Source organism: Tursiops truncatus, chromosome 2 (assembly GCF_011762595.2).
Source record: "Tursiops truncatus isolate mTurTru1 chromosome 2, mTurTru1.mat.Y, whole genome shotgun sequence".
In the NCBI taxonomy this organism is placed as follows: domain Eukaryota; kingdom Metazoa; phylum Chordata; class Mammalia; order Artiodactyla; family Delphinidae; genus Tursiops; species Tursiops truncatus.
In genome coordinates, this window is record NC_047035.1 from 1,042,987 (window position 1) to 1,060,388 (window position 17,402).

Consider the following 17,402-nt stretch of genomic DNA (forward strand, 5'->3'; position numbering starts at 1 on the left):
GTGCTGACTGTGAGGTGTTCGTTCTGGTTGGAATCCATCCCTGCGCTCCCCCACGCGCTCCGTCCTAAGTTGCTCGGGAAAGCAGAGTCAGGGGCGGCTCACTCATCCGTTTGTCTGTCCAGACCCTCCTCTGAGCCAGCGGCTGCGAGAGACCAAGGGGAAGCAGGCGAGGGCCCAGGAGTCCACAGTGTGGCCGGGGAGGCAGCGCAAGGCGTGGGTGGTGGGCACAGCAGGGACAGCACACAGGGGCCCTTGGCCTCAGGGGCCGGGGATGGGGAGCTGGGTCCTCGCCCGCGGTGGGGGCCCATCTCAGAGGCTTCCTTTGCCGTGGTGGCCCTCCACCCCAAGCAGCCCACGGGAAGCAGATTCGGAACAAGTTGGAGGAGTTTCCTATGAACTTCCAGGGGTCAGACCTCCTCCCGGCTGCCTTCGGACGCCCCTCAGGGGCCCGTGGGCACGAGGCACTCGGAGTGGGAGCTGGAGCCTATCCCACCTCCCTTCTGCTTGGAGAGGAGCCGCTGCCCTCGTGGCTGCGGCTACAGGAAAAAGAGCAGGGCTGGGCGGGGCGGGTTGGGGGGACGCTGGGCCCAGAGGGCATCCTGCTGCCCCCGAGGCTACTCCCCCCACCCCCTCCCCATGCTGCCCTGAGAGAGCCTGGGAGGCTGGGTCCTTCCCCCTGGCCACCATGGGAAGTCCCATCTCCCGTGGCCGGCTGGGAAGGTCCCCCAAGGTAGGGGATGTGGAGCCCTTTGGAAGGTGGGGCGGGGGAGGGAAAGCTCAGTGGGGACTGGGTCCCGCAGTCAAGGAGGCTGCAGTGGCCTCTCCCAGCCCCAGCCTCGCCCCGCCCATCAGACCGACGTGGGGAGCACAGCCCCCTGGGAACACTGCGGCGGGGTCTGCCTGGCTCCGTGGGTTTCGTTCCTCTCTGAACCCAGAGTCGAGGCGTGAGATATCGTAGCCTTGAGCAGGCGGCTGTCAGCCTGTGGGGAGCCACTGACAGCACAGGCCCTTCCACCTTCCGTGTGGCCTCTGTTCTGTGTGGCGTGTGTGAGCCACCTGCCCTGTGTCACAGCATCGCCACAAGCGAGTGGCCTGAAACAACACTCTTACGACCCCCGCCTCTGGGCCAGGAGCCCCAGCGCAGCGCAGTCAGCGAGGCCGCCATCAAGGCACTGGCCAGGCTGCCTCGTCTCCAGACTCAGCGGGGGAAGGAGCCACCTCCCACCCTCACAAGGCTGCTGGGTGCAAGTTGGGTGGCTGAGGGCCCTGTTTCTTGCTGGCTGGAGGCTGGAGGCTGCTCCTGGGGCCTTTCCACAGGACGGCTCACGGGCGTCTCCTTCATCACAGCAAGGGTCAGCCCCCGGCAAGATGCTGTTACCACCTCATGTCACATAACCACCTCTGCGCGTTCTACCTGTCGCAGGCGAGGCAGCCAGTGCCCTCCCTCGAGGGAGGGGTCACACAAGGGCCTGGGTTCCAGGGTCCCAGGAGGCAGGGTCTGTCTCCCACACCCCAGAAGGGGTCCCAGGGCCTCTCGCGCCTCATCCCCGGGCCTCCTGTGACGGGGGTCTGCCTTGGAGGCCTCTGAGGCTGCCGCTGAGGTGTGGCCACCAGACCCACCGTGTGTGAAGGGGGCTTGCGCTGGCTGTGGCCTTTCACCCTGTTGCCCCGCCACAGCCTGGCGCACAGAGCCCTCCTGGACCACGGCCCATCAGCCTAGAGAGCAGCGGGCCTGGGGTCTGCTGCTCCTGGGGCGCTGGCCTGCAGCACGCTTGCGGTGGGAGTGGCGTGCCGCCAGGGGAGCTCACGCACAGACCAGCACCCAGGGGCCCTGGGCGCGTCTCGGGCTGCGCGGAGCCATGGCGCTCTCTCCAGATCCCCGCGGGTCTGGGCAGGGAGACGGGCTGGGTTTGGGGATCTTCCTTGCAGACGAGGACCCAGTCAGGTCTCCCTGGGGCCGAGATGACGCGGGAACTGGGGAGCAGCGGCCCGGGGTGGGCCTGGGGTCCGCTCGCTCAGCTCCCTCAGCGGCCAGGGTCTCCTGGACATTGAGCCAGCCCCCAGCTCTAGCCTCGGGTGCCCTGGGGGCCTCTGCGAGGGCAGGTGGGCTCTGAAGCCGAGGTCAGAAACCAGAAGGTGGCGAGGCCAGGGCCGAGACAGGCTTCTGACCCAGCATTCCTAGCAGAAGGGCCAGAACCGAGTTGTCAGACCAGGATTCAGCTCCTGCCTCTGCAGGGCAGGTGCTGGGCGAGGCCCAAGAGAGGGTGAGCTCCAATGGGGCTGCACCCAAACCCCATCCTGGCTGGCGTCACCCTCCCCCCAGCTCAAACCCAGGTCCTCTCCACTCTACAACTCTACCGCCCGGTTCCTGGCCCCTTATACACCAGAACTGGGCGCCACGAGCAGCTTGGCCTCTACAGGCCTGGGCCCACCACCCCAGGCGCCAGCCCCACCCCCATCAGGCCTGGGCCCGCCTCAGGCGCCAGCCCCGCCCCCATCAGGCCTGGGCCCGCCCCAGGTGCCAGCCCCGCCCCCATCAGGCCTGGGCCCGCCCCAGGCGCCAGCCCCGCCCCCATCAGGCCTGGGCCCGCCCCAGGCGCCAGCCCCGCCCCCTGCTCTGTCCCTGTGGGGTTCCTGTGGGCGGGAGGCTGGACGCTGGGGAGAGTCAGGGGCTAGCACGGCGGAAGCCCAGCCCCGCCTCAATGTGGCCTCGTGGACACAGGCGCCTCCCAGGTGGGTAGAGGCTGAACTCCAGCCTGGGGCTGAGAAGGTGGGACGCAGCCTGACCCAGGACTCACAGAAGAAACAGGGAGGCACACAGTGTTGTAAAGGCTCCGTGTGTGGGCAGGAATTGCGGCTCTGTGGGAGCCAGGGAGGGCATCCTGGAGGGCTCCGTGGAGGAGGTGGGGGTTTAAGAGGGGCTAGATTTGGAGAGCAAACAGTTTGCGCCTGCCCTGCATTGGGCAGTCCTGCCCCTGACCAGGGCTTGTGCGGATGGAGCTGCTCGGGGTCCAGACTGGGGGCCAGGCAGGGAGGCCTGGTCGGGAACAGTGGGGCTCCGCAGCCAGGAAGAACTGGACGTCAGCCCTGCCAAACACAGTCCTGGCCCTGGGCCTGTCCGTCCAGGCCCACAGCGTAGCGGGAGCTCCAGTCTCGCTCAAACAGTTGCCGCATCTGCCCTTGCACGGTGGCCGCCCCTGGCTGGGCGCTGGAGGCCCTCTGGCTGACCACCAGGCCCACACCCGAGGTGCTGCTGAAGTAATCTTCGGACCAGTTGGAAGTGCCTGTGGGCGGAGACGCTGGGTTACTGGGCCGCACGGGGGGTCCTCTGCTGTCTGGCCCAGCCCGATGGCCCCAGCGGCCACCCTGCCGTGGTCCGACTCCAGCCCCGCAGCCTCTCAGTGCTCGGGGGGCTCGGTGCCAGGAGTCCCCACCTGCCTCCATGGGGGAGGGCCTGAGCCCTTTAGCACGTCCCCGCCCGGGGTCCACGCTGGACAGAAGAACAGCGCCCTCTTCAGCACCCGGCCTGGCCACCGCAGGCCTGTGTGCCCTCTGCTGGTGTCCGCTCGCTCGGCAGCCCACGAGGACTCAGGGGTCCTGAGCTGCTGCCCGCAGCCCTCCCCCCTGCTCACCTATGTAGGCCGCCTTCTCTGTGACCATGAACTTGCTGTGGTTCACCCTGCTGAAGGGGATGTTGGAGTGGTTCCTCACGGGCACAATGAAGACTTTCTTGGGGGAACAGAGAGGGTGTGTCAGCCAACAGGGAGGCTACTTCCCGGCCCGGCCAGGGGGTGGGTCCTCACCACGTCCACGAACACGTTGGCTGCGGGGTTGCTGAGGGCCTGCAGGGACCGCAGGTAGGGGAACATGCTGGGGTCCGTGTTGAGCCAGCAGCTGACCAGCAGGCGTACGCGCACACCCCTGCTGACGGCCGCCACCCGCAGCGCCGTGTCCAGCACCGGCCAGTACCTGGGGAGGGGTGAGGGGGAGGGTCAGGGTCCTCAGGTCAACCGGGCCCTGCGCACACACCCCGAGTGGGCAGGGGTCCTGGTGGGCGAGGAGACAGGCCAGGAGCTGCCCACGGGCAGAGGGGCCTCCCCTGTCCGGGGCCACCCGGCTCCCTCCTGGCCTACCTGGCAGGGTGGCTGAAGCGTGTCGTGGGGAAATACTCCATCACCGAGGCATAGATGAACTCCCGGGCGCCCCCTATCACCGCCAGCAGCGCGTCCAGGTCCCAGGTGCGGCCGCTGGGGCAGAGTGCGGGCGGCGATGCCTGTGTGGGCAGAGAGGTCCCTGAGGGCACTGCCCACCCGGTTCTGAGCCACTGGGTCCCTGGACCCGTGACGCCGCGGTGCACCCACCCTCCAGCACTGGGAACCAGGAGGAAGACAAGACGTCGGGTCTAAACAGGGGCCCCGGGCTGGCCTGACTCCGGAGGAAGCCCCCTGCGCGGCTCAGCCTGGGTCCCCACATCTGGGGAAGCGTCCCTGCCTCCGAGGCAGGGTCTCCACTGTAGCCCAGCGCTGGGGTAGCTGCCATGTACCCTGAGGGGGGCCGTGGCTGGTGGGCATGACCGCCCGCCCCTCAGTCCCCCTCTCCTCCCCCCAGAGTGACAATTGCCTGATGCACGGGTCCTCCCCCACCCTCCCTGGTCCTGAGTCAGACCCCATCCAACAGTGTGCTCTGAGGCCCCCAGGGCCACAGGACGACCCCCACAAGCACTCAGGTTGCCTGTCTCCCGTGGATGACGATGACCGCGTCCTCTCCTGGGGCCGGGCCTGCCCCTCCGCCATCCATGGCGCCAGGTCCTGGAGCCGTGGCCCCGAGGACCTAGCAGACTCTGGGCTGTCTGCAGGGCAGGCCCAGGGTGGGCGGGGCTCCCTGTGCCTCTGGCCAGCCAGGAGAGCAGGGGCTCCAGTCGGCCCCCCGACCACTCTTACCGAGAAGTAGGCAGTGGTGGGCACCCCGTCAAAGTAGTCCCGGAGGGGCTGGAAGCGGTTGATGTGGGAGGAGAAGTTCCGCGGCCAGGGTCTGGGGAGGACAGCCTTCGGCACCCCCAGCACCCAGTAGGTCCGGAAGGTCTTCTCCAGGTCCTGGGCCAGGCAGCTGCAGTTGTAGATGATGGCCCCGAGCTCCTTCACCTGCAGGCACCGGGGCAGCGCTGCGAGAGGGCCCTGGGGCCGTGTGGACCCCCTGGGCCGGGGGTGCCAGGCAGGTGCAGCCATCACCCGTGAGAACCCGTAGTAGGTGGTGCGCAGGAGGGGGCCGTGGGGTGGGGTGCGCGGGGGGGGCCATGGGGTGGGGTGCGCTGGGGGGGGCCATGGGGTGGGGTGCCCTGGGGGAGCCATGGGGTGGGGTGCGCGGGGGGGGGCCATGGGGTGGGGTGCGCTGGGGGAGCCGTGGGGTGGGGTGCGCGGGGGGGGCCGTGGGGTGGGGTGCGCTGGGGGGCCATGGGGTGGGGTGCCCTGCGGGTCCCTGTTCTCCTCAACATTGTATTCCAAGGGCAATACGTGTTTATTACCAACAGACAATAGAAAACGCATAAATGCACAAAGAAAGAAAAAAAAATCCCTCTCCACTGCTAAGCGGCAGCTGCTGTCCCCGTTTGGACTCACGGCCAGAGCACTGCTTTTCCTAGAAGGGGTCGCGCTTTGTCTGCATGGGTTCCCGGATAAGGTGCCGCGAGCATCTTTCCGGGCGGTTAAATGACCTCCCGCAGCAGGAGCTCAGTGCCGTTAGAATCCCGTAACCCGTCTGCGGGTGCTTCTACCACAGCGATGTCACAGACATGGCCACTTCCCCCAGGGGGGCTGCCCACATGGGAACATGGGGTCTCCCCTCTCGGGGCTCAGGGACTCACCTGTGTCAGCGACCGCCAGTCCATGTTGGCGCTGCCCACATAGACGTGCCGCCCATCCACGACCCAGAACTTGGAGTGCAAAACGCCACCGGTGAGCCTTCCCATGGGCACGTGTCGCACCTGGGCACCTGACGAGGGTGCAGGACGGTGCGGTGAACCCACTTCGTGCTGAGCCAGATTCTCAGCTCTTTCTTTGCAGTTGGGTGGATTCCTTTCTCCTCACAGCAGTCCTACTCAGTTGATGCTGTTATTCCCATTTTACATATGGGAAAACTGAGGCATTGACCAGCCTCGGTCCCTCCAGGCAGCCCGGCTCTGTGAGGATTGTCCCTGCTGCCTCTGGCTCCCGGCCAAGCCACCACCCACAGGTTGAAGCGGCTGGGCTCAGCAAGGCCCGGAGACCACCCTGTGCTCTGCCCCCTGGGAAATGACACGTCCGGCTCCCTGGAACCAGCCCCCGGGGAAGCCCACTTGAAGGCGCTTGCGGCGCTGGGCTCCCGGCCTCCCCCTACCGGGCGGCCCCACTGCTCTCGCCCGTCCCCAGGCCCAGGACGGCAGGAACCTACCTCGGGCCACCAGGACCTGCAGGTCGGTGGAGTTCTGGACCAGTGTCGGGGTGCTGGTGGCCACAGCCAGGGAAACGTTTCTGTCCAGCAGTTGCTGCAGCTTCTGCAGAAGGGCCTCTCCCTGAGAGAGCAGGCCAGCGGTGAGAGGCCACCCCCATCCCACCAGAAAGGGCCCAGACTTCCCCAGGAGGCCGCCTCTGACCGCCCACAGATGTGCTGCCCGCCGGGCTTGCTGTGTGCCTGGCCCCTGGACGGCCCGCAGCCTCCGAGTCAGGGGAGGGGTGGCGCACCAGCTGGGAAGAAGAGTCATTGACCCCAGTGTCGGGCCCCGTGAGGGACCAGTAGAAGGAGGCCACGTGGACACGCTCCCGGGCGGCGTCCAGCAGCTGCAGCCAGGCCTGGGCCAGGGGCTGGGCAGACGGGCTGCCTGGTGCAGGCGGCAGGTCCTGGGGGATGCTTTCCACGAGGACAAGCCTGCGGAGGGAGGTGGCAGGTGTGAGCGCAGGAGCCACCAGCCAGCCTCACATCACCTGTTCCGTCCTGTCCAGCCAAGCAGGAGGGCTGAGCCCAGGCTGAGGGTGCAGGGAGGGCGCTGCAGGCCAGACTGGGCAGGGCAGGCCTGACACCCAGGAGCACCCCAGGGAGGGGCCTGAGTGGGGGGCCTGAGAGCAGGGAAGTTGGGGCCCAGGCCCACCCCAAGCCCAGGTGCTGTCTGCTCAGGGCTGTCGCTTGCGGAGCCCGGCAGAGGTGTTGGGTCTGGGCTCCTGCAGCTGTGGAGGCCTTGGAGACGCCCGGGCTGACCCAGAAGGGAGGGCTGGGCCAGTGGGGGTATGCTGGGGGTGTGCTGGGATTCCAGGGCCCCCCAGGGGGCGGGAGGGGCGGGGGCTGCGACTCCACCCCAGGTAGGACCGGGGCTAGCGGCCTTGTCGGAGTCTCTGGGTGGCAGCCTGCGTTTGCTGCAAAGAGCGCCCCAAGTCGTCCCCGCCCCCGCCCCCACTCCAGCCCATACAGTTCGGGGCTTCTCCCCCTCCCCCGACCACTCCCCCTGCCTCACAGCCCACCCTCCCCGGAACCTGCCTCTTCCAACAGGAGGTGGCAGAGGGCGATGCTCGTCCCGCTGGGGAGCCCCAGGGGGAAGGCAGGCGGTGGCCACCCTGCAGACCTCACAGGCTCACTCACCGGCAGGAGTCGTTCTGCTGATGCCGCCGGGCCTCCCCTCCCAGGGGCGCCCAGGCCAGGCTGGAGCCAAGGCCCTGAGACGTGGTGGGCCCTTCCTCGGGGTGCACGTGGCCCCAGGTGGAGGGAGAGAGCGCTTGCCACAGCACGTAGGTGAGGGTCACCGCGCTCAGACACAGCAGGGCCAGAGCCCCCCGCACCTGCAACCGGAGGAGGGCGTCACCACGGGGTCCCTGGGGCGTGGCCGTGCTCTTCCGGGTGGGCCTGATGGCCTCTCCAGCGCTGAGACAGACCGTCTCTGCTGCCGCTGGGCGGGGCTGGCGAGGACGGGGCCACGCAGGCCCGAGCCCACCGCCGGGGCGCAGCCCGGGGCCGCATGGTCACTGGCCATCTTCCCAGGTCCCCCGAGACAGGGCACGTGGCAGGTGCCGGGCAGCCCTCCAGTCAGGGTGCCCGCTTCCCCCGTGGCTAGTTCTGTCCTTGCCACTCTGGCCCAGGGGTCCTGTGAGGCTGCTGAGCCCCCTCCCTCAGGCCCCCAAGTCCCACTGGGCGTGCCCCCCTGTCCCGTGGGCTGCGGGCTGGCGTGGATCGGGGCCACGCGGGGGCCACCAATGTGGTCTGCATAGGCATCCGCACCTGCTTGGGGCGACCTGGCATCACCCACAGCTCCAGGCCCGGCTGCAGTGGCTCCACAGGGTCTGGGCAGCTGGGCACAGGGGCCACCACCTCGTGGGGACCCTACAGCCACCCACTCCTGCCCACGGTCACGCCCTCAGCACAGCCTGGCCTGAAGCTGGCGAGTGCCGTGCCCATCACTAGTGCGTGTGCATGTCTGCGTGCGTGTGTGTGTGTGCGCCCCGGTCTGTTCCCGGGACGCACGTGACCCGCTGCTCTCCCTCTCGGACCCCCTCTCAGCGGGCATGTGTGTGTCTGAATCTCAGTTCCTTGTTTCAGTTACAACCTCAACGAGTCTGATGCCACTTCTGCTTTCCAGCTCGGCCCTCTCAAGGCTGGCCTGTAAACAGCTGCTTCCCTTCCCGGGCTGGGCGCCCCCGTCCTGGCCCCTTGCAGCCCCTCCTGGGCGCCAGGCAGCAGCCCTTGTCCTGGCTGGGGAGACCCGGCACAGAGAGAGTGTTGCTGTTCACGGGGCTGGGGGCTGAGTCGGGACGCCTTGATGCTGCCAGCAGGGCTCTCCCGGTGCAGCAGGACTCTGCAGCCCGCGGGGGACGGAGGACGCGTCTTGTCCCCTCAGAGTGGTCACTCCCACGAGGAGCTGGAAGCCAGGCCGGCTGGGCCCCGGCTGGGGTTGGGCCGCTCCCCAAAGCAGCCTCAAACGCCACCACGAGTGGGACGCTCCCGAGGTCAGCGCGGCCCCCCCGAAGGGCAGGGAGGGGCCCATGCGCAGCGACAGGGACCCCCCGCCCAGCCAAGCTCCGAGGCATCCGTGCGGGGTGGGTGCGGGGTGGGTGCAGCCCTCCCTCCTGGCCTTGGTGGGGAAGTGGTCCCTGCGGCCTGGGGCCTGGGCTGCGCTGTCTGCATGAGTGCAGCTTGGCCATGCGCTGGGGACCAGGGAGCAGGTGTCCTTCCACAGGACACGCTGGCCCGCCTCCATGTGGGGAAGGGGCGGCCATAGGAGCTGGGCCTGGGGGCTGCATCTGCCCTGAGCCAGGACCGTTACTGGGAGGCGGGGGCCCCAGAAAGCAGAGTGAGAGAGGGGGACTCAGGCAGAGTGCCCAAGGCCCGGCGCCCCTCCCTGCCAGGAGCCCCCATAGAGGGGAGTCAGGGTGCTTCCCCACCCGCACGCCGCAGAGGAGCGCTCGGGGGCCTGCCCCTCCCCTGCCTGCCTGGGGAGGGCTGGGGGCCGCATCAGGCCTTCACAGTGAACAGGCCCCAGGCCCCTTCACTGACCCTCAGGAGAGGCAATCGGGGTGTGGTCCTGGGCGGGGCCCCAGGGCCATCCTTGGACAGATGCTGCGTCTGCCGCACCGCCCGGGGCCCCAGGCGGACAGGAAGGTTGGGGCGCGGCAGCCCTGCCCCCACGGCCCCCGTCTGGGACTCGGAGCACGGCCGAGGCACCTGCCGGGCCACCCATCCCCTTGGGAACTACCGGGGCCTGGGGAGGTCAGCCGTCCAAGGAGGCTCTGGGCAGCTGCAGCCCTGGGGACCCTGCGTGTCCAGGGGTGGGGCTGGCTGTTGGGAGAGGATGACCCACTAGCGCTGGCATCTCAGGGCCGTGACGGGCTGGGAGACTCCCATGGGACAGCTCTGAGCTCCCCCCAGCCCTGTGCTGGGCAGCTGTGGGACCCTGCAGGCACGGGTGAAGGGGTGGGACTTCCTGCCGCGCAGGGCATGTGGCACAGCTGCCCAGCTCAGGCTGGGGCGGAGGGAGGGCCTGCTCTGAGCTCTCTAGGAGACGCCGAGGCCCTGGCGGTCCTGGCTGCACAGACTGGCAGAGGAATGGGTGCTCTGCAGGCCTAGCTGGACTTGATGACCCTTTGGGCCCAGGGCTGCTGGCAGCACGGGGCCAGGGGGCAGTGGACCAAAGTCCCCGTCTCAGGACCTTTGGCCTGACTCTCCCCTCTGGCCTCACCGGCACTTACCTCCAGGGGTCCTGCCTTGGCGTTCATCTTGGCTTTGCCACAGACGCAGGCCCTCAGCTAGCCAGCGAGTGCCCGATCAGGTCCCACCTGCCTCCTCTCTGCAGCCTGCTGCTTCCCCTTCTGGCCACTTGCTTTTCTTCCTGAGTACCTCCCTCCACGCCCTTGACAGACATCTGGAAGTGGGTGGGCCAGCCAGGGGGTGGGGCTGAAAACTTTCACATCCAGAGAAAATCCCTCCCCACCCCCAACCCCAAGTCACAGGCTTATGCATCTGAGTTAGTTTTGGTGCCGAGACACTTGACTTGAGGAGCCAGGGCTTGAACCTTGTTTTTCTCCATCACACTGAGCAGATTCTGGGGCTGGCAGCCTAGGGATGGTGTTGGCTCCACAGCCATCAGGAGCCAGCTCCCTCCAGCTCTCAGCTCCCAATCCCTAGGGTTGACTGGCAGCCTCATGGCCCCATAATTGCTGCTGGAGCTCAGCCATCACCTCATGTTCCTAGCAGAGCATAAGGGATATCCCAGAGGAACCATCCTGGAGGTCCCACAGGGCACTTCCATTTATGTCTCATGATTCAGAACTTAGTCACATGGCTGCATCTAGCTGCAAGGGAGGTTGGGAAATGGAGGCAGCTAGGACCCCCATCCGGGAGAACGCAGGTCGGTGGCTTACTGGGCTGCCTGCAAAGGCAGGCCTGGCTATAGTTCGCTGGTGCTCAGCCTGGGTCCCCAGCAAGGATTTCTGCCTCCGCCTGCCCCATCCCGCCACCACCCCGCCGACCAGGACTCTCTGAATACAGGACCCTTTCACCCCCCGCCCACCCCATGCCCCCTGCCCCCCCCCCCCGCCCCCGCAGACAGCGGCCTTTAGAATAGCCCTTCTCTTTGCTTTTTGTTTTTGGATTTGGTTTTCTTTTCCTCCCTTCGGCTGCTCTCTTCATTCCTTCCTTTTTTTTTTTTTTAAATAAATTTATTTATTTTTAAATTTCCGGCTGCGTTGTGCCTTTGTTGCTACACACGGGCTTTCCCTAGTTGTGGCAAGCAGGGGCCTACTCTTCATTGCGGAGCACAGCCTCTCGGCACACGGGCTTCAGTAGTTGTGGCGCGTGGGCTCAGCAGCTGTGGCTCGCGGACTCTAGAGCGCAGGCTCAGTAGTTGTGGCGCACGGGCTTAGTTGCTCCGCGGCATGTGGGATCTTCCTGGACCAGGGCTCGAACCCGTGTCCCCTGCATCGGCAGGCGGACTCTCAACCACTGCGCCTCCAGGGAAGCCCTCTGGATTGTTCTTCTTATTCCATTTTCTCCTATTCCCTTCATTCTAGGCTTTGGGGGGTGATGCTTTGTGATGGAAACACACAGAGGCAGGGGAGGATTCTTTGCCCTGGCCACCCTGTGGTCCGGCAGGTCACCAAACAGGTCCTGACCAGTGCATTGTGAGTGAAAGGGCGTTATGTCAGTTCTCTTCTGAAGCCTTTAATCCCGGGTGTAGGAAGTACCGCTCTTCCCTCCTGTCTGTTCGGGGCTCTGACCGTGCAGCCCCGATGGGAGAGCTCCTCGGGCTCGATCGGCAGCAGACTTCGCATCAGCAGTAACTGTGCTTTGGTTGTGCGGATCCACCGGTGTTAGGAGATGGTGTGTTTCCACACGACTCAGCTTAGCTTTACAATTTTGCCCCACAGACATGAGAAGATACATACATAAGAAACATCTTTCCCTCTTCCTGAACTATGTGAGGACGTCTGAATACTTCAGCTCCAGTGATCTCCTCCTTATATTCTGCTGTTGTCATTTTTTTTCTAAATTCCAGCTTGTAATACTATTATTATTATTATTTTAAAACCCCAAAGGGAGTTCCCTGGTGGCCTACTGGTTAGGATTCCGGGCCTTCACTGCCATGGCCCGGGTTCCATCCATGGTCAGGGAACTGAGATCCCACAAGCCGTGCGGCACAGCCAAAAAAAACAAAACAAAACAAAAAGAAACCCCCCCAGCAAATTTTGCACCTTATAATTATTTTATCCACTCAGGGTGTGTTTAAGAATTACTCACTTTTATGGGTTTATCTACTCATCATTCCTTCTTTTATTTCAGAGCTTCCCTCTGCGATCACCGTCCTTCTTCCTGAAATAATCTTTTAGAATGGACTTTATATAAAATTTATATTTTAAGGCAGGACAAGAAAAAATTAAACGTAAAGTTCTCTCTCTGTGCTTGTTTGGGCCTCCTCCCTCCCTAGTGTGCCAGGTGCGTCTGCGTCACACCGTAGCCAGAGGTCCTCAAAGGCGGGCCTGCCTGCCCCCCTGTAGAGATTGATTCTTCCTTTCTTCTGACGCTGGCAGTGCAACTTCGTAAGGAATAGCGTTCCTTCCCAGCTCTGTAGGGGTCACGGTGAACCGCTGCCCACTTTGTACGTGCTTCCCTGGGCTGTGCCTCCTTGGGGACCTTTATGTAAAATGCCGCATGTCATTCTGACGTACGATCCTTTGTCTCGAACATGTGCGTGGCTGTGCCTTCCACTCCGAGCGAGCAGGGCCGTCCTCAGAGCGTCTGAGGATCTGCTTCCCCAGTGAGAAGCCTCAGTTGGCTTGAATGGAGTTCGCTTTTTGCTTCTTAACTTGATAGTTCCTTGAATTTTCGTCAACAGACTTGACTAACCGTTCAGCTGGGGATAAAATTCTCAGTTGCCCATTATTTTCCATGAACTGGGAGCGTGCTGACAGATGCTCAGTTTTCAGTAACATGAAAATGTCTCTAATTCTCCTTCATTACCGACAGGACTTTTCTAGGTACAGAATTCTTAACTGACAGTCATTTTGTCTGGAACCCCAAAGTCTTTCGGGTTCCATCATCGTTGGGAGACCTGCTGTCACTCCTTTGCAGGGACTCCTTTGCTCTGCTTGTGTTTAGCGGATTCTCGTTGTCGATGTCTGTTACCATGATGTAACTACGTGTAGTTTCCTTTTCTTCCTTTTGTCCTGGCATACATTATGCTTCCTGTAGCCGTGGATACATGTTGTATTAGTTTGCTAGGGCTGTTGTAGCAAAGTATCACAGACTGGGCAGCTTAAACAGCAGAAATTCACTGTCTCCCAGTTCTGAAGTCTAGGAGACCCAAATCAATGTGTCGGCAGGGTTGGTTCCTTCTGAGGCCAGGAGGGAGAGTCTGGTCCAGGCTCTCCCCTAATTTCTGGTGGCCCCTGGGGTTCCCTGGCCTGTCTATGGCGTTCGCCCTGTGTCTTCACGTCGTCTTCCCTCTGTGCACATCTCTCTCTGTGTCCACATTTCCCTTTTTCTAAGGACACTGGTCATGTTGGCTTAGGGTCCCTCACAGTGACCTCATCTTAATTTGGTCATCTGTAAAGACCCCATTTCCAAATAAGGTCACATTCGCAGGTCCTGGGTGTTAGGACTTTAACATCGTTTTGGTGGACACAATTCAACCCACAGCACATGTCTTTCCCAGTTCTGGAAAATTCCTCTCTGTTCTCTCTGTGAATACGTCCTCTCCCCTGCTCTTCCCTTTCCCTTGTCAGGAACACCAAGTAGATATGTTCCACTTTGTCACTCAGTCCTCTCTGCCATCAACCCACCTCATAGCTTCTACTTCCACATTCCTGTGCATTGCATTTGGATAACTTCCTCTCGTCTTTCTCATCACTGACTTATTCTTTTCTTTTCTTATAAGTTTATTTATTTATATTTGGCTGTGTTGGGTCTTCGTTGATGCAGGCGGGCTTTTCTCTAGTTGCGGTGAGTGGGGGCTACCCTTCGTTGCGGTGCGCGGGCTTCTCATTGCGGTGGTTTCTCTTGTTGCGGAGCACGGGCTCTAGGCACACGGGCTTCAGTAGTTGTGGCACGTGAGCTCAGTAATTGTGGTGCACAGGCTTAGCTGTTCCGTGGCATGTGGGATCTTCCTGGACCAGGACTTGAACCCGTGTCCTCTGCATTGGCAGGTGGATTCTTAACCCCTGCGCCACCAGGGAAGTCCCCGCTGACTTATTCTTATTTTAGCTGCGTCTAACCCGTTATTGAATTCTCTTATTGAGCTTTTTGCAAAGCTTTCTTCTGAGTCATTATCTTTCTCAGTGTGATGCCTTTCCAGCTCTGGCTACAGTTTATATTCTTTTGCTCTTTTCTAATCTTTTTTTGGGTTTTTTTTGGCCAATCTGCACGGCATGTGGGATCTTAGTTCCCCTACCAGGGATCAGACCCATGACCCCTGCATTGGAAGCACGGAGTCTTAACCACTGGACTGCCAGGGAAGTTCCAATACAATTTTATTTGTTATTTCATTCTAGTGTCGCTCATGGTGTGTTTTATGACCTTTGACCAGGAATTCATCCTGGGCTAGCCGTACTGTGGGGCAGTGGAGGGTCCTGGGCTGAAGAGGCCTTTCTCCAGACATGATTTGCATTTGCTTTTGTGGGAACCCGGGATGGCGACCAACCCAGAACCACTCTGTGTACATCACTCATCCTGGAGGTTCTTTACCCATCTGGGGCTGTATACATAAATTTGAGCCCCAGGCCCACGTGACACAAAGGAAACTGAGAAGAGACACACGTGGGTGGCGTTCACGGCTCTTCTTTCTTCCTGTAGGTTTGGAAGATGCTGGCGCAACGGTTCCAAGTTGGATTAATGAAAGAACAAGCTGACATCGAGTCCTGGACCCAGAAACTCTTAATACGAGTCTTTACCCAGCCAGGAGGCCTTGCGGTGGGAGCTCCCAGATGGCATCTGCTCCGTCTCCCACTGACGGCATAGAGATCTTCAGGGATCTGGTCTGTCTCCCTGGGTTTTTTTTCCGCTGAGGTGTAGCTGACTTACAATGTTATATTAATTTTAGGTGTACAACACAGTGATTCCACATCTGTAGAGATTACACTCCATATAAAGTTATTATAATATAATTCCCTGTGCTGTACATCACATTTCTGTAACTTACTCACTTTATACCTGGTAGTTTGCACCTATGCTCCAGCTCCACGGGGAGAGGACAGCTGGCCCCACAGGGCACCCAGGGCAGTGCCGGGCCGGTCGCAAAGCAGGGGGCGAACCGGGAGGAAGCGCCTTCGTTGCGGTTTCTGCGGGAAGGGGGGTGAGGCAGGGCAGGCAGGCTGAGGATGGGCCGCTTATGTCTGAAGGGCATCCCACCCCAGAAGCTGCTGGGAGTGTGACGGGCGCATAGCTTGAGGCTGTGAGGACTCCAGGTACCCCAGGCGAGTCTTCATGTGCTTAGCGATGGCTAACAGGCCCTCAGGTGGGTGATAAAGCATCAACTTACAGATAGTAAAGTGTGGCTAACACCCTCCCTGACGCCTTTTCCTAGCGCAGCCGGCCCATCAGTACCCGCCGAGCTTGCCTCTGTGCAAGTCTGTGGGGCCCTACAGACGGGGTGCTGCGTTTCTCCTTCACTTACGTGTGTCTAACCCATGTCCCACTATCTTCCACGTATACCAGGCAGGGCCTAAGGCTTTCTGTTCGGTATCCTTTACACAAGAGAGTTTTGGGGGGTTTTTGTTGGGTTTTTTTTTTTTCATCCGAAGCTGGGGCAGAGACAGACAGGTTTCTTCAAGTTTGAAGGCAGGGACTTACTTCCCTGGTGGCGCAGTGGTTAAGAACCCGCCTGCCAATGCAGGGGACACAGGTTCGAGCCCTGGTCTGGGAAGATCCCATATGCTGCGGGGCAACTAAGCCCGTGCACCACAACTACTGAAGCCCGCGCTCCTAGAGCCCACAAGCCACAACTACTGAGCCCGCGTGCTGCAACTACTGAAGCCCACGTGCCTAGAGCCCGTGCTCTGCAACAAGAGAAGCCACCACAGTGAGAAGCCCGCGTGCCGCAATGGAGAGTAGCCCCCGCTCTCCGCAACTAGAAAAAGCCCATGCACGGCAACGAACACCCAATGCAGCCCAAAATAATAAATAAATTAAATCAATAATTTTTTTAAAAAAGTTCGAAGACAGGTGGATTTTTGCCTTTCTATCCTGACACAGAGAGTGTAGCCCCTACAGAGGTCCCAGATTTGCGTAGCACTCCCCGCTTCGGTGGGCCTGTGGCTGGGGCCAGAGGTCATCAAACTATAGCCCTGGGCCAAATCCAGCTGAGTATGATCCTTGGCGTTCATCTCATCACAGCAAACCTCCACTAAAAACAAACTCAGTGGAGGTCTTTCGGAAAATGATCAAGGAAGGAAACATGGAAATCCAGGAGGCAAAGTAGAATACCAAAGGTACATGCAGGGAAAGGCAAATGGACTTTAAAACTGACAGCCGAGGGCCTCCCTGGTGGCGCAGTGGTCGGGAGTCCGCCTGCCGGTGTAGGGGACGCGGGTTCGTGCCCTGGTCTGAGAAGATCCCACATGCCGCGGAGCGGCTGGGCCCGTGAGCCGTGGCCGCTAAGCCTGCGCGTCCGGAGCCTGTGCTCCGCAACGGGAGAGGCCACAGCAGTGAGAGGCCTGCGTACCGCAAAAAAAAAAAACAACAAGAACTGACAGCTGACTCTGGGGTTTACGATGTGTGCAAGGACAGGGCAGGCGAGGGGACAGAGCAGGTCCGGGTACAGAGCAGGTGTGGGACAGAGCAGGCGAGGGGACAGAGCAGGTCCGGGTACAGAGCAGGTGTGGGACAGAGCAGGCGTGGGGAGCTGCTTGGGTACAAGTGACCTGCGAGCGGCTCTGGGGTGGGCCGCTTGCTCCTGCCGCCTGTCCCTCTTGCTTCTGGGTCCTCCCTGTAGCAGGAGGTGGGGGACGTATCGCCCCTGGGCTGGAGGCACTGGGTGATGTGATGTCACCCCAGAGCGGGCGAGGCCTCAGACCCCTCTGAAGCCATAAAGAGGGAGAAGGAATTGGGAGCAGCTGGGCCCCGGCACACAGCGCCAGCGCCCCTCCTGCGCTACGCGCACACGAGATGGCCTATCTTATAGGGCGCTCTTGGACCCTGCATCACTGAACGGCTTGAATAAAATAACTTTTCTCTCTTTGAGGAGCAAACCTCCGGAAAGTTCCCTGCTTTGCTTTCTTGCCTAGGTCTCCCCCTGGTGGCAGCATGTCTGCATCGCACCGTGCCGGTCTTGGGGGTCAAATGGGATTTTCCAGCCCAGGAAGGGAGACCCCTGGGCTGAGCACCCGGGGGTGGCAGGGAGCCCCTCCCCGCACCAAACACCACCACTGGAGAAATGAGGCCAAGGCGACAAACGCCGG

The 17,402-nt window shown here is 62.0% G+C and overlaps 1 protein-coding gene across 1 annotated transcript; it reads right to left on the reverse strand.

Moving 5' to 3' along the window:
* Positions 1–2,821: 2,821 nt before the first annotated feature.
* Positions 2,822–10,336, reverse strand: PLD4 (phospholipase D family member 4). Its single transcript, XM_033850529.2, has 10 exons — positions 10,203–10,336; positions 7,606–7,802; positions 6,717–6,900; positions 6,427–6,547; positions 5,861–5,988; positions 4,941–5,141; positions 4,134–4,273; positions 3,804–3,969; positions 3,633–3,729; positions 2,822–3,284 (listed from the first exon to the last, which is right to left on the reverse strand). Exons 1-10 carry the CDS (start codon positions 10,227–10,229, stop codon positions 3,082–3,084), a joined length of 1,464 nt encoding a protein of 487 aa, XP_033706420.1. The 5' UTR covers positions 10,230–10,336; the 3' UTR covers positions 2,822–3,081.
* Between the last annotated feature and the right edge of the window lie 7,066 nt (positions 10,337–17,402).

Excerpts from the sequence above, each read along its gene's own strand:
- PLD4 (XM_033850529.2), bottom strand. The coding sequence starts at position 10,229 with ATGAACGCCAAGGCAGGACCCCTGGAG. Across the intron at positions 5,989-6,426 it reads GCAGGTCCTGGTGGCCCGAG|GTGCCCAGGTGCGACACGTG; the intron begins GTAGGTTCCTGC and ends CACCCTCGTCAG. Across the intron at positions 4,274-4,940 it reads CCACCACTGCCTACTTCTCG|GCATCGCCGCCCGCACTCTG; the intron begins GTAAGAGTGGTC and ends CTGCCCACACAG.